Source organism: Neolamprologus multifasciatus, chromosome 5 (assembly GCF_963576455.1).
Source record: "Neolamprologus multifasciatus chromosome 5, fNeoMul1.2, whole genome shotgun sequence".
Classification (NCBI taxonomy): domain Eukaryota; kingdom Metazoa; phylum Chordata; class Actinopteri; order Cichliformes; family Cichlidae; genus Neolamprologus; species Neolamprologus multifasciatus.
Window position 1 is genome coordinate 23295126 of NC_140443.1, and position 16370 is coordinate 23311495.

The 16370-nt window shown below is 38.3% G+C and overlaps 1 protein-coding gene across 2 annotated transcripts; it reads right to left on the minus strand.

Annotated features, from left to right (window-relative positions):
• Positions 1-543: 543 nt before the first annotated feature.
• On the minus strand, positions 544-16054 carry ankrd52b (ankyrin repeat domain 52b). 2 transcript variants are annotated; one of them, XM_085158838.1, is made up of 28 exons: positions 15877-16053; positions 14787-14870; positions 14587-14665; positions 14368-14438; positions 14076-14276; positions 13710-13797; positions 12931-13073; positions 11369-11581; positions 11197-11275; positions 10972-11086; positions 10733-10815; positions 10519-10630; positions 10056-10124; positions 9840-9980; positions 9301-9357; positions 8892-9003; positions 8728-8799; positions 8425-8626; positions 8143-8230; positions 5421-5538; positions 5073-5292; positions 4797-4884; positions 4615-4698; positions 4064-4209; positions 3746-3828; positions 3344-3426; positions 2682-2773; positions 544-2580 (listed from the first exon to the last, which is right to left on the minus strand). In XM_085158838.1, the coding sequence occupies exons 1-28, from the start codon at positions 15901-15903 to the stop codon at positions 2390-2392; spliced, it is 3141 nt and encodes a 1046-aa protein (XP_085014964.1). In that variant the 5' UTR covers positions 15904-16053; the 3' UTR covers positions 544-2389. The 2 variants fall into 2 exon arrangements, 1 of the variants encoding a protein (XP_085014964.1); XR_014873994.1 differs by lacking the exon at positions 544-2580 and having other exon boundaries at positions 3645-3828; positions 15877-16054.
• Positions 16055-16370: the final 316 nt, after the last annotated feature.

A 16370-nucleotide genomic window follows, 5' to 3' on the forward strand; every position in this document is an offset into this window, starting at 1 on the left:
AAACTAAATAAATAATCCAGGAAATGAAGGAAGCCTGTTTCCCCCACTTTTGTTTTTTTGGCCATCCACAGGTCAATATGTTGAGTTACCTCAAAATGTCCCATTAGGTATCATAACATTTCGACTTAATCACAAGTTTTTTGGCTCTAAATACAAGATTCATGGAGACCATTCAGAGGGTTGGTGTGAGAAAGGAATAGTGTAACACACAGTTCCAGATTAGCTAAAGATCAGGCTATAACAAATAAACAAAACTAAAAGTAATATTTAATACAATAAAAGGGTAACAAGCAAATTCATTCAAGAAACTAACTGAACTGAAAACCAAAATTAAAAAGATTTTCATATAAATCTAATCTGATGTATTCAAAGTTTCTTTGACAAAAATGAATCGAGCCAGTATAAAAATCTGTTTCCTTACACAGCGGGCATCATCTCTAAGGAAGAACACAAGGGTGCAGACAAGACGATGAGCCCAGATGGGTGCTTCCGTTTATCAAACTCTAATAAGATTTTGAAATAATAAAATAAAGACAGCAAGACTTCTTCAGATGGTGGTGATTCATTTATTCCGGCCTATTATGAAGGCCAGCCACAACCAAACCACACTTTCAAGCTGTGACATCCTCAAATTTGAGTAACTTGTACGGAAGACACAGTTTGCTCACATGAAACGCTGCAACAGAGCAATTCCTGAAGTTATTCACAACATTTCACTACACATTGTGTTTAGAAATGCCTAACAGATTTTTTCCCCCCTATTTTAATCCAAACACAACACCATAACCCTAGGAAGGATGCCCTCATTAAAATGTAAACTTTGATGTCAGAGTGCAAATAGTTTAAAGGCATTTTAAGATAACACAGAGGCTACAAGTAGGAAGAAAATATCTTTTGGATAAATGGCATCAGCTGAGCTGCAGGTCTGGCCTTTGACTTAGACTTAAAAAAAAAGGCAAACATTTGATGCACAACACTATTTATAAAAAGTTTGATCTTTAAAGAGAGAGGCAGTGAGGCTTGTTTGTAGCAGCACAGATAATTTTATGTATCTAAATTAATTTGTGGTCACCAATTTTCTTTATAGCAATGACAAAAGTTTGCAAATGTTTAACAGGAACAGATCAACGCTAGCTCCTGTACACGTGCTGTGACTCTGGGTTTCTTCCCCACTGAGATCTTGTATAGAAAAAAACAAAACCCCTTATAACTCACCTAACTGTTCATGCTTTATGATTAAATCAAACACGAATTTTGATAATAAAGCATGTCATTAAAACAAACAAAAAACAAGCTGGGTATCTGTTAATTCCAACTTCTCAAATGTGTGTGTTTGTGATAGATTATAATCATCTTTGGGTCTTTAAACGTTTATGAGAAAAAATAATTCAAAGATGCTTTGGGACTCAAAATTAATTCAACAATTACTATTTCTACTCGACATTTAAAGCCTTGTGAAATTTTTTAAATGTATTTAAAGTGTTCACAGCAACTAATGCATTGATTATTTGCCATTTCTCTCTCTGGATTATTGAACTGATATACTTTACTCATAGTTTATACGAGTATGTAACATCCAGTCTGAGCAGTGCTTGTTATTGCACCGGGATTACAGTACACACTGACCTGAGGTTAATCCAATAATTTGGGATTTTCAAGGTTAACTTCATTTTAAGAGTGCTATATACACTAAACTTGTTAAATTCTCATTTAAACTATAAACATGCTTATGGCTGGTAAGCTAACTGAAGTTTTAAATCATGATAATATCAGAATAATAGGTGGCTTTTATATCAGTGTAGTGTTTGCTACACCCTGTGTAGGATAAGAAAATAGTGCTATTAATTGCATAAAAAGTTTACAGCACCTGTTAGATATATTAAAATATTTATATTTAGAAGCAGCATCTAGTAATATGAAAACTAAGCCAAACACACACACACCACACACACACACACACACACACTAAACACCTGAGCATCTGTGCACTCGTATCAACTGAAGACAAACATGGAGTTTTGAAATTATGTTGCTTAAATAAAAGTAAATACTGATAGTGGATGAGGTTCAGGTGGGGAGGCTTGTGTTGTGTGCTTATTTTAAACCTTCCATTCATATCTAAAGATTAGTACTTCATTAAAATAACTACACTCTTAATAGAGAGAATAATGTGAAAGCTAATATTAGAGTAAGACTAGGTTTTATGCTACTGGCGAGCAAGCATATGCTGTCATGTATAGAAATGCCATGACACGAGAGAGAAAAAGCTATGCATGACCACAGGTGTTCATGGTGACTTTGGGTTACGCTGGGATGAAGCTGCATTTTTGTCACAAAAGTGGCTTACAGGCTAACACTGACTGACAGTGTGAATTTGATGGTCCTGTGCTCAGGCATGGCACAGGTTTCCACTGGCCCCGCAGGAGGCAGCAATAGTGCAGTTCTTCAGGATGGGGCTGAAGTGGGAGGCTGTGTTAGGACCAGCCTCTCTGGGAGGGAAAGGCTTCATGGTGGAAAGGATGAGGGCCAGACACTCTGCTACGTTTTTGTTCGGGGCACAGGCCAGAGCTGGCGTGTGGCCTGCAGAGGATAAAAAGGCAAATCAGTAACCCACACAATCCTCCGCAGGTTGAACATACCTGCTTTGGTATTCTTATCACAGAAATATAATCCCAACCTACCTTCCTCATCTACAGCCATGACTGCTGCTCCTCTGCTCAGTAACACCTGCACAACAGTCGCCAGACCTTTCCTTGCTGCAATGTGAAGCGGCCTGCATGAGAATAAAAGGTCTGACTACAGTGCACTGAGGACAGATTAAACTACAGTGAGATTTATGTTTTTCAGAACAGACATTCAGATTTGTCACATTTTCTCTTTGTCTGCAGAACAAGGCATGACATCGTGTTAACACACAAGTGAATGCTCCAGACTGGCAAAACTGCCAAAACCTTCACTTTTATAGAGCTGCTCATGCTTGCTGAGAATCAGTTAATCTATTTTATTTGATTAGCAGCACCTGGAAGCAGTAAGAGTGCACTTCGCTGCTTGGCTTAGGTTTTGTTTAAAAAAAAAGAAAAAAAAAAAGGACGCAGTGTAATAGGTCATGTCTCACACTGGTCATTTTAAGACCTGCTAAGGATAAGACTATTTTTTTATTTTGTCAGGGAAGGTGTATTTTCTTTTTACCATGATTATATGTTTCTGGGCTTCCAGTGTGGCCAGCCAATAATACTTGGGCAACAAACAGAAACCAGAAACCTTCTTGTGCCAAAAATCTTCCACAGACTCTGCTGATAACTGTTTATGGAGATCAGCTGACTGCTACGTCAAGACAACTCACATTTGGAGAGCGTTGTTTCTTGCATTTATGAGTGAGGAATCGGTGATCTCTCCCAGAATTACCAAGGCACACATCTCATGACCCTGCAGAATAAAGCATGTTAATGTTGTTAAAACCATCCGCTTTAATCAGTGAAATTCAGAACAAGTACTTAGTATTATGAGCCACTACAGGTTTCATATAAGAAAAACTACTATTAGAATTAATTCAAATTAAATCAGAATTATACTCCAGACAGGCCGACAAACAACAGTTATGATACATATTAAACTTGATTTTCATGCATTACATTTCTAATCACCTTATGTGACGGATGTTAAACTGATCTCCTGCTACACTCATGCAACTATTTGTGTGACACTGCATGCATTTAGTGCACCCATTTGTTTGTGTGTATGGGACCTTGCTGCAGGCTAAGTGAAGGGCTGTGTTGTTATTGAAATCCACCAAGGTCAGGTCTGGGGTCGCCTTGTTCAGCAAGAACTCTGAAATACAGGAAGTAAACATCAACAAACCCAGACTACTACACCTCAAGCTGTTGGTTGGTGTTTTCACATGACAGTGCAACAGTGGAACAAACTGGTTTATTAAAAGAAACCATCACTGAGGGATGTGAGAAAAGAAGCTCTCCAGCTCTAAATAGTCTAGATAGTTTTTAAAGGTTTCCAGGTGCAGAAAGAAACAAAAACATTTCAAAGGACTTCCTTGTTTCACACATACCAACAGCTCTGGTCTGTCCACAGGCAGCAGCAACCATCAGAGCAGAGCATCCACAGTGGTCCACAGCATTAACCTGTGCTCCCTGGGCCAGAACCAGCTGCAGCCCAGCAACGTTCCCTGAATATGCAGCAGCATGCAGTGGGGTCCTGAACTCAAGCAAGGTACACATCAAAATACTAGATGAGCAGAAATGTTCACAGCCCACGAAGGAGAAAACACTGTCCAGTTTGGGAAAGGTGATGCAAAAAATTAAAAAATCCATTAAAACCGAATCATACAAAATAACTTGTAGCTTTAGTAGTAGTATCAGTAGCTCTTCAGCAGCCTAGAGCCTGTTTATGTAATATATAAAAAAAATAAATAAATCACACTTTACATCTCAAATTAGGCCACTTTTAAATGAGTAGCAATCATAAAAAATAATATGAGCAGTGTATTATGACTGCTGGGAAATGTATGCCAAGTGTAAAATAAACCTAAAACTATTACATTAACTTTACTGACACCTGCTGGCTGTGTTGTATGAAACCGTCTGAATGAAAGTTACCTACCTTCCTTTGGCGTCACTAATGCTGACAATTTGAGGGCCAAAAGTCTTCACTAGAAGGTCTGCTGCAGCTTCATGCCCTTTAACTCTGCATGTGGCAAACAGAGATGTTTAAAATGTGAAGAACTACACTAAATTTATTTAAGCTGACTTCTAAAAAGCATATGTGTGCACATAATAACTCACAGAGCACAGTGCAATGGGGAGAAGAGACTTCCTTCCTGGATGCTAAAAAGTTTGTTTTCAAGTAAAATGCATAAACATCCTTCATGACCTGAGAAAGGTTGGAAACAAATAGAGACATAATTGATGTTTACATTTTTATTTAAATGACTTAATGCACAATGAAACGCAGTGTCTCTTGATACACAAAAATTATGTATGAACAGGCAGGTCTATTGTGTTGAAACGGCTTAATTATAAACTGCTCATTTGACATGAAGTGCTGCTCTGATGTCTCACCGTGGTAGGCAGCCCAGTGAGTTGGTGTGTAACCTTTGTAGTCCAGCATGGAGTCCAGAGGGTCAGCTTTCTTTGCAGCTTTTAGCAAAGAGCGGAGCAGTTCCGTGTGACCACAGGATGCTGCGAGGTGCAGCGGGGTCCTGCCTCTAGAGTCTCGGCACAGAGCAGAAGCTCCATGTTCCAGCAGAGCAGACACACACTCCTCACTGCCCATTATGACCTGCAGGATGAGTACACAAGATATCATGTGACAGGAGGCATCAGGGTGGTGGCAAAGGTATAATCTTCTATTTGCAATAATTGGTGAGTGCAATGAAAAAAAGTCACATGCGACATGCACACACTCACAGCTCGGTGTAAAGCAGTGAAGCCTTGTTTGTCTGCAGCATCAGGCTTTGCATTTTTCTCCAGCAGTATGTGGACGCAGTCGGTGTGGCAACCGAGAGCTGCCAGCATGAGAGCCGTCCTGTACAACAAGCAGAATTCAGTTGTAGGCATGATTCTGTCACTTCAACTATCTGCTGATTTAGGCTACGTTCACACTGCAGGCGAAAGCACATCAAATCCCATTTTTTTGACCCTATGCGACCCATATCTGATCATGGTATGACAGTGTGAACGGCACAAATCTGATATTTTCAAATCCGATCTGGGTCACTTTTGTATGCGGTACTGAATCCGATACATATCTGATGTTTTAGAAAGCGACTGCTGTTTGAATGGTCATGTCGCATTAAATCCGTCTTTTACGTCACTGACACAAGACAGACGCTAATTATCAGCTCCGGAGAAGCGCCCGATAAGACATCGTGAACGCTTCCTGTCCATCCAGTGTAGATGTCAGTGAAACTGTTGGGAAGACAACGTGAACATTTTATTTGTACTGTATAATCTGCAGATTCTGACAGAAATCTGCAACTATCCATTGAAGCACCGCTCCTCTAAAACAGCAACAAGGATAATTATTAGGTTATTTACATTATTATGTAAATAACAAAATAACTTAAAGCAAAAATTGGGAAATGTAAAGTCCGAAGTATTTATATTAAGGGCCATCAGTCAAACAATATTGTTTGCTCTGGGTCTAAACAGAGCGCTTTGTGTGTGACGTCTTCTTTTGCGCATGCGGGCAGCTTTGAGGGTTCACACTAGAGCGCGTTTGCTGTCGCATTTTATTTGTAGTGTGAACAAGCAGACAAAAAAATCGGATTTGATTAAAAAATTGGAATTGAGCATTCAGACTTGCAGTGTGAACGTAGCCTTAGACTTATGTGGTGAATCTTTGTAGAACCTAAGAGGCTGTTTTATAATCAGTGCCAGCCCAATAAAAACAAACACAATACTGGGACTATTTTCTCCTCACAGGTCTTCACTCCTTGTGGTGATCAATGTTCCCTCTAAGCTGCGCACGTGCGCAATTGCGCACTGCTGGCATGGTCTGGCATGCAGAAAATCTGCGTTGCACACAACAAAAAAAAAAAAAAATCTAACCTGAATTAAAATTAATACTTTAACAATTTTGTTTTGCAGTGTTAGTCAGTAAGTGACTGGCTGCTCCAGTATGGGATTAGAACGATGCTACCTTATCCCATAGTCCAGCCAATAACGTGATTCACATTCCTATATACGCAGCTAATCAACGTCGTTGACAGGCTATGACAGCGTCCTTATGTGCCGACACATGTGTTTTAGCTGGCAAAGCGGCTGATGAGGAGTGAAGCCACGTTAATGACAACGTGTACAACCATTGGAGATGTGAGCAGGACAGACGAACAACTGACGGAAAAAGTGTGGACTTTATACCAGTTTTTAAATTGTGTTGATAGGCCACGTAAAACCAGAGTTATGATAAAAATATATGTAATGTTTGGTTTTCTTTCTGAATACTATCGTTGTTTATATTTACTGCGGGAAGAAACGGTAAAAACGGCGTCTTATAAGGAAAACGCTTGAAAGCGCTCTCCGCCTGTGAGCGAAAACAACACCAGAAAAACAACAGAACAATGAGGCGACTGCTGAGTGCTACAGGTGTTACAGAAGTGATACATCTCCTGTTGTCAGGCCTGCAGGTATCAGCCTGTTGTTCTCCTTTATATTATAGTGGATAGAAATTATTTTTTGGAGTGGCACAAATAATTTGTGTGGCATCAGATTTGATGCAGAACAGCTGATTGTTCTGTAAATAGTTTGAAATGTTTATTTTTAAAAAACGCCTTGGCAGCATTTTTAGGTAAACAGCTGCAAAAAAAACTTTGTTTGCAAAACTCATTTACTTTTTTGAAGAAGTAACTATATAATTAATTGCCCAACATTGGTCATTATATACTGTATTTTGCAGACAGAGTTACAGGACTCTCTCCCAGACCACAGACTCACTCATAATACAAGTCAGAGCTTTATAAAAATAAAAAAGAAAGAAAGTTGTGTTTTCAAAATTGGAGTTCAAGTTATTTTCGTTCATATGGTGTCTGAGCGAACACACTCAGACACATGGTGTTCGTGTGTTTTTTGTTTTTTCAACGAAAGCTAATCATATTTGACACTCGAGTTTTTCCACTTCTTTTTACATTCCCCCACATATGTTCCAGTAGTTTTTGCAAAAAAGTAGCCAGAAATGCACAGGAGGAATCGACGGTAAGAAACAGGCCAATCACAATAGCCTCAGACTGCATGACACGATGACTTTTGCTTCAGCTTTTCACAGAAGCATAAATCCCTCATGGTTATTTGCATCCTTTTGCGGTTTCTCGTAGTTGTTCAATACTTAATTGTTTATCTTCTTATTTTATTTTACTACCTTAAAAGACAATGTATTATCAATATACACAACCATTGCTTTAATGTCTGATAAAATCAGTTCCTTTCTGCGCTTACCTTGTTATCACGCAATCAGTATCAGTTTAATGAAAATTAAATCTGGTTGGACCATGACACACACTGCTGAAGCCTATTTACTTTATAAGTGTCATGTCACAATAAATAATTAAAATCGCCCACAAATAACCATGTTTACGTGACTAATAAATAAATAAATACAGGGAACACAAAATAAAGATGCAAAGTGACTCACTGTCCCTGTGTGTCTGGGCTGTCAATGATGTCAGCACTTTGTTCCATGTTAACTAACAGGAGGATACAGTCCACTTGGCCCTCAGCAGCTGCTCAAGCAGAAGGGACACAAAGATAAAAACACATAAGTTTAAAAGAAAAAACAAATCTTAACCAAAAAGCTGCATTGTTTACTTTCAGAACAAAATCAACCCAAATCCATCAATGGGGCACTAAAAAAATACAAGATAAACACACTTAAGAATTATTGTATGGGCACAAATATGTACTGAGATGCACACACCTGCAGTGTGAAGAGCTGTCCACTTGTGCTTGTGCTCCTTCAGTGTGTAGGAGGCTTGATGTTTCAACAGTACTTCTACACATGGGGAGAAGCCCTTCTGAGCAGCGAGGTGGAGGGCAGTTTGGCCTTCAATGTCCCGCACATCCAGACTCACTAATGTCTCACAAAGCAAACGCAGAGCTTCACAGTGGCCAAAATATGCCTGCAGTGACAAAATGCATGAAGACAATACAGTTGAAAGCATGTAAACTAGCAGGACATCTGCTAGTTGCATAATTTTCAAGGTTTTTACTTTATACTCACAGCTAAGTGCAAAGGACTGACTGGAACATTACTTTCAGCCTCCTCAAGACAGTTGAAAGAAATTTCCAAGAGCTGGAAAAGTAACAGAATTCCAAATAGGTCCAGATTGCAGTCAGTTAAAAAGTATGTATGAACTAAATGAAAAATGAAAAGACACCACTGACCAGCTCTAAATGCTGTTTGTTCCCATAAGCAGCTGCATAGTGAACGGCACTGTATCCCTTGCTGTTCTTCAGAGTTGGGTTCGCCCCGTTGTCAAGCAAGTAGTCTAAACACCTGATCGAAACAAGTTCACAGTCTCAACACTTAAACATTACAAGAGGTTAATGTACGTTAATGTACAATTCTGTGTCTTTGTGAACTAACGCCAAGTTCCATTAAAGTCATTTTTTTCTGACCTCTGATTTTGTTCTTATCAACTCTTTAAATAATTCCTGATAAAGAACATTACTAAAAGTTACCCAAACTACCTCTAATTGTCTGTGTAATTTTAATTTAAAATGATAATTACTCTAGATTCTGCATGGTAAAGCACAAACAGTATAATATATAAATGTGACGTATATGACTTACAGAGAGGCTTCATGTTGCTTTTCCACGTTGACGTCTGAGTCAGAGTTTGGACCCCCTCTGTGGAAAAAACAGATGAGCACTTTTTAAGCTACTTCAACAAGGTGCCAGAAACATTCCTCATATTGGTCCATAACAGCATCACACAGTTGCTGCTGATTTGTCGCCTGCACATCCACAGTGAGCATCTCTCGTTCCACCACACTCCAAAGGTGCTTTACTGGAAGTCATCTGAGTGCAGTGAACTCATTGTCATATTCAGGAAAACAAATTTCAAGCTTCGTCACAGATTGTGTTATCTTGCTGGAAGGAGCCAACAGAAGATGAGTACACTGTAAATATCGTCAGGAGCTATACTCATGTAGGCTGTGGTGTTTAAAAAATATTAATTGGTGCAAAATGGTCCAAAGTGAGTCAAGAAAATTCTGCCACCGTTACACCACCATCAGCAGCCTGAACGATTTATACAAGGTAGGATGGATCCATGCTTTCCTGTTGTTGAGTGAAATGTGCAAATTTAAAATGTCAGTAAAGACTCTTACCCACAGAAGGTGTGTGAAGCAGCAGCATAGTGCAGGGGGTTGCAGCCCGTCAGATCCAGCTCATTGACATCTGCACCAGCTCTCACCAGGGAGATGGTGCACTGGCTGTTCCCATTTGCTGCAGCGTAGTGCAGAGGAGATCTGCAAAGCAAAAACAGGACACATCAGGTAACACCAAAGTTCAGTTCTTACCTCCAGCCATTCAGGACTGCTTACCTTCCCAAATTGTCTTTTATATCCAGCTCAGCACTGCTGCTTAACAGCAAATTAACACACTCGACATTCCTGCAAAATAAAAAAAATAAAGACTTACAAGTGCAGTGCATAGCTCACAAATATTTCTGAAGTTTATCATTTAAGCTCATTTTCTGTTGATTTATTTCTCCCTCAAACCTTATGACTCGGAAAAAGACACAACAAATAATTGGCATTACGATCTTTACAATAGTTTTACCCTCCTTTGACATTCGTAGTGTATCGCCGACTGACCTCTGTGTTGTGGCTGAACAACACAGAAAATTCACAACATTACTATGTTCTGAAATTTACACAGCTACTGATAACTAATAATACTTGTCATACATGGATGCACTTATAATTCAGGCTTCTATTTACAAGTTCACAAGGACAAAATTGTGCCAGCTATTAAAAGCATTTACTTAGAGTCTGCACCACTCACCCTCCAGATGCAGCTGCATGCAGGCACGTCCTTCCATGATCATCTAACATGTTTAGGTCGAACCCCACACTTTGGTCATTCGTCAGCATTGGCGCCATGTTGTAAAACTGGCCTGAACAAAGACGAACAACAGAAACGAGCTGGTGTTAGTAATTAAAATGTAACAAGAAAGAAATGTGATTCTGAAACGAGGTGACTCAAAACAGATTCTCACCGTTAGACAGTAACTTGCGACAACAGTCTGGAAAGCCGTGGAGCGCCGCCAAATGCAGTGGAAGCATCCCATTAATTCCCTGTCTGCAGAGATGATGACATTGTTACGTTTGGTAAGTATGTGCCAAGTTGGAAAGCTACTTGAGACCGACAGAATCACTGCAAGGGGGATGCGAGGAGGCAAGGATGTCATAATTTTGAATACATTTTATACAACTTATCAATGACTCACAGACCTACCTGCCTTTATCAGCACCGTTTGTCAGCAGAGTACTGACCAGCAGCTCCTGACCATGTCTGGCAGCAACATGAAGAGGAGCGTTTCCATTACTGTCAACACAATCAATCTCTCCCCCTACGTAAGTGGGAGGGAAAAAATGTGTGGATAGGTGTCTCTCGAGCTTAGATATTTTAAGAACCCTTTTCATTATCAGTCACATTACATAAAATTTTGCACTTTGTTACCATTTTGGATGAGAATCTGCGAGCCAGTGAAGCGTCCGTGCATTGCAGCCATATGTAAAGGGCTCATGTCTTTCTTATTCTGTTTATTAGACAAAAAGAAAACATTCAGTCCTCCAGCCAATTATCCCCTCAACCAATAGATGATTATTTTCTTATTTATCATCCTTTTAACCTGTACGTTGACATCAGCACCATTGTTGACTAGGAGCTCAAGACACAACACCCCGCTGGAGGAGGCGGCTGCCAGATGTAATGGTGTGTTGCCGTTGTAGTTGGGTTGGTTGATGCTGGCGCCACTGTTCACCAGTTCAGTGGCCACAGTGTCTTGCCCTGTGTGACAGGCCATGTGGAGTGCTGTGTTCCCAAAAATGTTGGGCTCATCAATCTGGAAGCAGATATCAAAATATATAGACAAATACATAAACCGATGGAGTATAAAACAGTTTGCTGTAAATAACAAGAGCCCAAGAAATACTGCAGATTATATCAGTGGGCGGCTGACGTAGATGATTATATGTAAGGTTTTAAAAAATAAATAAAAAATGTAATGAAGTATTTGCCCCCTTCCAGATTTCATATTTCAGATCATCAAAAAATGTAATATTAGACAGATAACCTGAGTAAATACAAACTGCAGTCTTTAAATTATGATTTCATTTATTAAGCGGAAAAAGGTATCCAAATCTACCTGGCCCTGTGTGAAAAACACTATTATAACCATTTATTCAAGGAAATGTTAACTCTTTCCAGACTTATCATCAGTTGTTGAGTTTCTTTAGCTCGCTGCATGATGCGTTTCTTTTTTAGATCTTTTAGCCTGTTTCACTTTGTCAGACAGGTTCCATTTAAGTGACTTCTTGATTCAGCAGGTCTGGCACTAATTAGGTCTGGGTGCAGTAATGAACTTGAACTCAGCTTTCCAAAAAAAACCCCATGATTATTCAGAGTTATTTCATAGTGCAACAAGGGCGGGCATTAACTTTTTCAAACAGGGCCAGGTAGGTCTGAATAGTTTTTTCTTTCTTCATAAACGAAATCATTATTTAAAAACTACATTTTGTATTTACCTTGGTTATTTCTGTTTAATTCTGTCTAATTAAAAATTTGATGATCTGAAACATGTGTGACATATGTGCAAAGAAAAAAAAAAGGAAATCAGGGAGGGGGCAAGTACTGAATTTATGCATCTATTTTGGATTCACTCACAATGCAGCAGAATAAGTGTTGGTACAGCCTGGAAAACAACATAAAGACAATCCTGGAGCTCCACACAACACAAATTATTTATGCCTAACCTTTTATCAAACCATTTATTACCACTGACTGTCTGGTTTGGGGTTTAAAATTGAGCAGAAAGTGTCTCAATATCTTAATTCTGAAAAAGAAACTCAGCAGAAAGCTTAAACATATTTAAAACTTTTTGTCCTGCACATAATAAACCAAACATTAAAAAAATACCAATTATATCTTCCTGAGACCCAGCTTATTCTTTTATTCCTCTGTAATGGAAATTTGTTTTGATTATCTCTTGATTTATTTAAGCTAACCTACTAAGTCCTGATGTGCTGAACAGAGGACATCCTGGGCTTTTCATTGACATCTCATGGCCTCTTTTAGCGCCAAGGAGGCAGGAAATCACAACAAAAAGTTAAACTGAAAGATACTTTTTTTCTTTGGTTCTTCGGAGGATATATTGTGGGAAAAGCAATGTATCCCAACCACAGTAGACGTTACCTCCACCCCCAGTCTCAGCAGATATTTGACTATGTCTAAATGTCCACCGGCAGCTGCAACGTGGAGTGGAGTGTAACCACGCTTGTCTTTGCACATCACATCTCCACTGTGAGACAACAGCAGCTTCACAACCTCCAAATGTCCTTAGAAAAAAAGAGAAAAAAAAACAAGAGCGAGAGATTCATATTTACTACAAATATTTGTGACGCTAGTGGATCTCAACACTTGCTAGTTACACAGCTGGATTAAACGGCACACAGTCTGGCCAACAGCTGGTCTCATTTGAATACACTGGTTATGTGTTTGGTAGCATTTGAATGTATCTGTGTTATCTTATCTATAAACAAGAAAAGTTTTGAATGAATTCTGATAAAACTTCAATGTCAGCTGAATAATTTACTGGTCGAAAGTTGACAGAAAGACTTGCAACTTAGAAACTATGATTGTTACAAGTGTGGTGTGTATTGTCAACATATAGAAACTACTGTATAAAGATTTAAAATATCTCACATTTAAACCTCTGACCTATCCTCTCCTTTCTGTTAAAGGACTCTTGCACACTTACAATTGTGTTTTCAGCCAAGCACAAAACATAAACTGGTGATGACAACAGACAGTGTTATTTTATCCCAAAAGCATCCCACTGTTAAGGTCAAGGCCAATCCCTTCCAGTTTATACATACTGCTAGTTACTAGAAGACTTCTGTTATTCTTTAAAACTCATAAAAGAAAATTAAATTCAAGATACATTTGTGTCTGTTAGGAGTGTCTCTACTCACCGAGGGATGCAGCCCAGTGGACTGCTTGTCTTTCCTTCTTGTCCTTGGCACATGCATTTGCACCTTTACGCAGGAACATGTTCACCATCTGTTAAAGGCACAATATCAGGATGTAGCCACTTCATCTATGTAAACTCATCTATGATGATTAATACAACCTAACAGGTAATTTTTTTTTAAACGTGCTGCAACAATTACCCAAACCCCAGAAACGTATCATTCGCTTTCCTAATGGAAATCAATGTAAAATGTTATATATAATAATATAAAATATCCTAAATGTTACCTATTAAAAAACACCTAATAAAAATAGCTTTTAATAGTTTTAAAATAGTTAAACGTCAGTAAGAAGACTCTTCAGCTTACCTCCCCATGACCACTGTGCGCTGCATGATGTAGCGGTGTCCTTCCTGACTTGTCAGTTACATCCAGGCTGCAAACATGTGGTATCAGGGCTTTGGCACAACCTGTAGCCCAGTTTGCAGCTGCCATGTGCAGGGGTGTATGCCAGAACTTGTCCCGTGCATTAACCTCTACTTTGTGTTTCAGCAATAGCTCCACAGCCCTCTGACAGGAAAAACAAAATAAAAGGATAAGTCTAACATTAAGAGCTAACTGTCACTGACTTTTTAAAATCCATTTGACAATAGTAATTTACTTCATTTCTTGAGGCAGCTGCTCGGTGTAAAGGAGTCAGCAACCCCTGGTCCTTGGCGTTGACATTTGCACCTGTAAGAGAGCACAAAAAAGCAAAACTAGGTTTTATTGCTTGTGCAGTTTTGAGGTATTACAGTTCTTTTGCACATGACTAATTTATATCAGTCATTACAACAAATATTTTGTTCTTACAACCACACAATTTTTTTTTGTCTTTTACCTGAACTAATAAGTAGGTCCATAACAATGACATCGCCCATATAAGCAGCAGCATGTAGTGGTGTGCTTTGTTCTTGGTCCTGAGATTTAAAAAAAATATAAAATTATAGTCTAAATACAAATTTAATGTGCAATCGCAAGTAGCCTTCAGCATGTTGTAATTTGTAACACAACTCCTGAATTAAAACTGAGTAACACTACCAGTGAGTTGACATCTTCTTTGTGGTTCAGTAAAAATGTCACATCTTCTGTGTTCCGGCTGAATATGGCCTGGACCAATGGGGACTGAAAGAAAAATTAGTACAGGTAAATCAAACAACTTTTTTGTAGACATATACATATAGGACCAATTCAACATGAAAATCAAAAACTACAGGGACATAAATACATGCATGCACAACCTCTTTCATCAAAGCTATATTTTTAATGCTAAAATATAAGTAATGTGGTTACTCACAAAGTTTCAAATTTACTTTTTTACAAAAAAGCTGAAAAAAAGCACATCATTAGTTTTTGATTAAGATACCAAATTAAAGTTATTTAATTTAATTATTAAGTTATTCCAAAATGGAAAACTTAGTTTTAGTTGTTGACTGACCTATCTGGCTTCTCAGATAAATGTGCAGGCTCAGATTTAGGTAGTTCAGATTTAATGACCAACTACATAATTCTTTTGACAGATTTCTAAAACTATATCTGTGTTTTCTTATTTTCATGACAGTTTGTGTAATACATTTGTTATGCACTGTACAGGAAAGATTACAATGACTCAGTTGACTTTCGTAAAAAGTCTAATTAGACTTATGAAGCCTGCTTCAAAGACAGCCGAAGAAAAAACTACAAGCATTTTAATTTGTCACTTATGTCACTAAAGAAAAAGAAACTGAACTGTCTCAAGCACGTCCACCCACACATCCATTTTCTTCCTACTGGGAATATTCAGAATGCAGTGGCACGTAATTAAGTGTGGACTAATCAAATCTAACCACTGTACAAACTACAAATATATGTGAAATGTATATTTACAATAATTTTTGTGGGTTTTCAACTGTATTTACAGGAATATCAATGATCATAATGATACAGTTTCTAAGTACATTGCAAGATTAATGCATTAGACATCTAACTCTACAGAAACTCCAGCTTAAACTACATGTATCTTTACGTGGTGAGGAGTCTGTGACATTAGCCATCCTTGCAGAAAACAGCTAACATGACTAGCCAGCTGATTGCAGTTGTGAGAACCGGCAGGTTATTTAATGTTAAGTTCAGAAAAAGCTGTATTTACTACCTGGTCCTTGATATTTCTTAACTCCATATCCCAACCACCCGTGAAGCCCCTTCACTGATACTTGGGGTGAACTTGACTACATTGCAATCAATAAGTAGCAGCTAATTTAGCTTTAGCTTAGATAGCAGCTGGGATTGTATACAGCAAAGCTCCCAGAACATCGCGAGAAAAGTTAAAGAAACGTGATTTAAGTGTTTTTTTTTTTTCTCTGGCTGTCTTTGACGTAATGTTAATAGTAGTAATGTTAGTAATGTAAATTTGGGTCAGATATTTGTTCTCGTATTTTTTTTTTATAAACATAAAAAATACGATGTATTTATGTAATTTTAGTTTAAGCTAAATCCCTGGGGAAATATTTTGCCTTTAACGCAACTACATTTATTTTACTCATTAGATAGTCCCTATTTTTTATTTTTTTTTTTACAACAGATAATAATTTTACTTACTGATAATATACCAACTTTTTAAACCTGCCAGGTTTCGCTCAGGGCAAA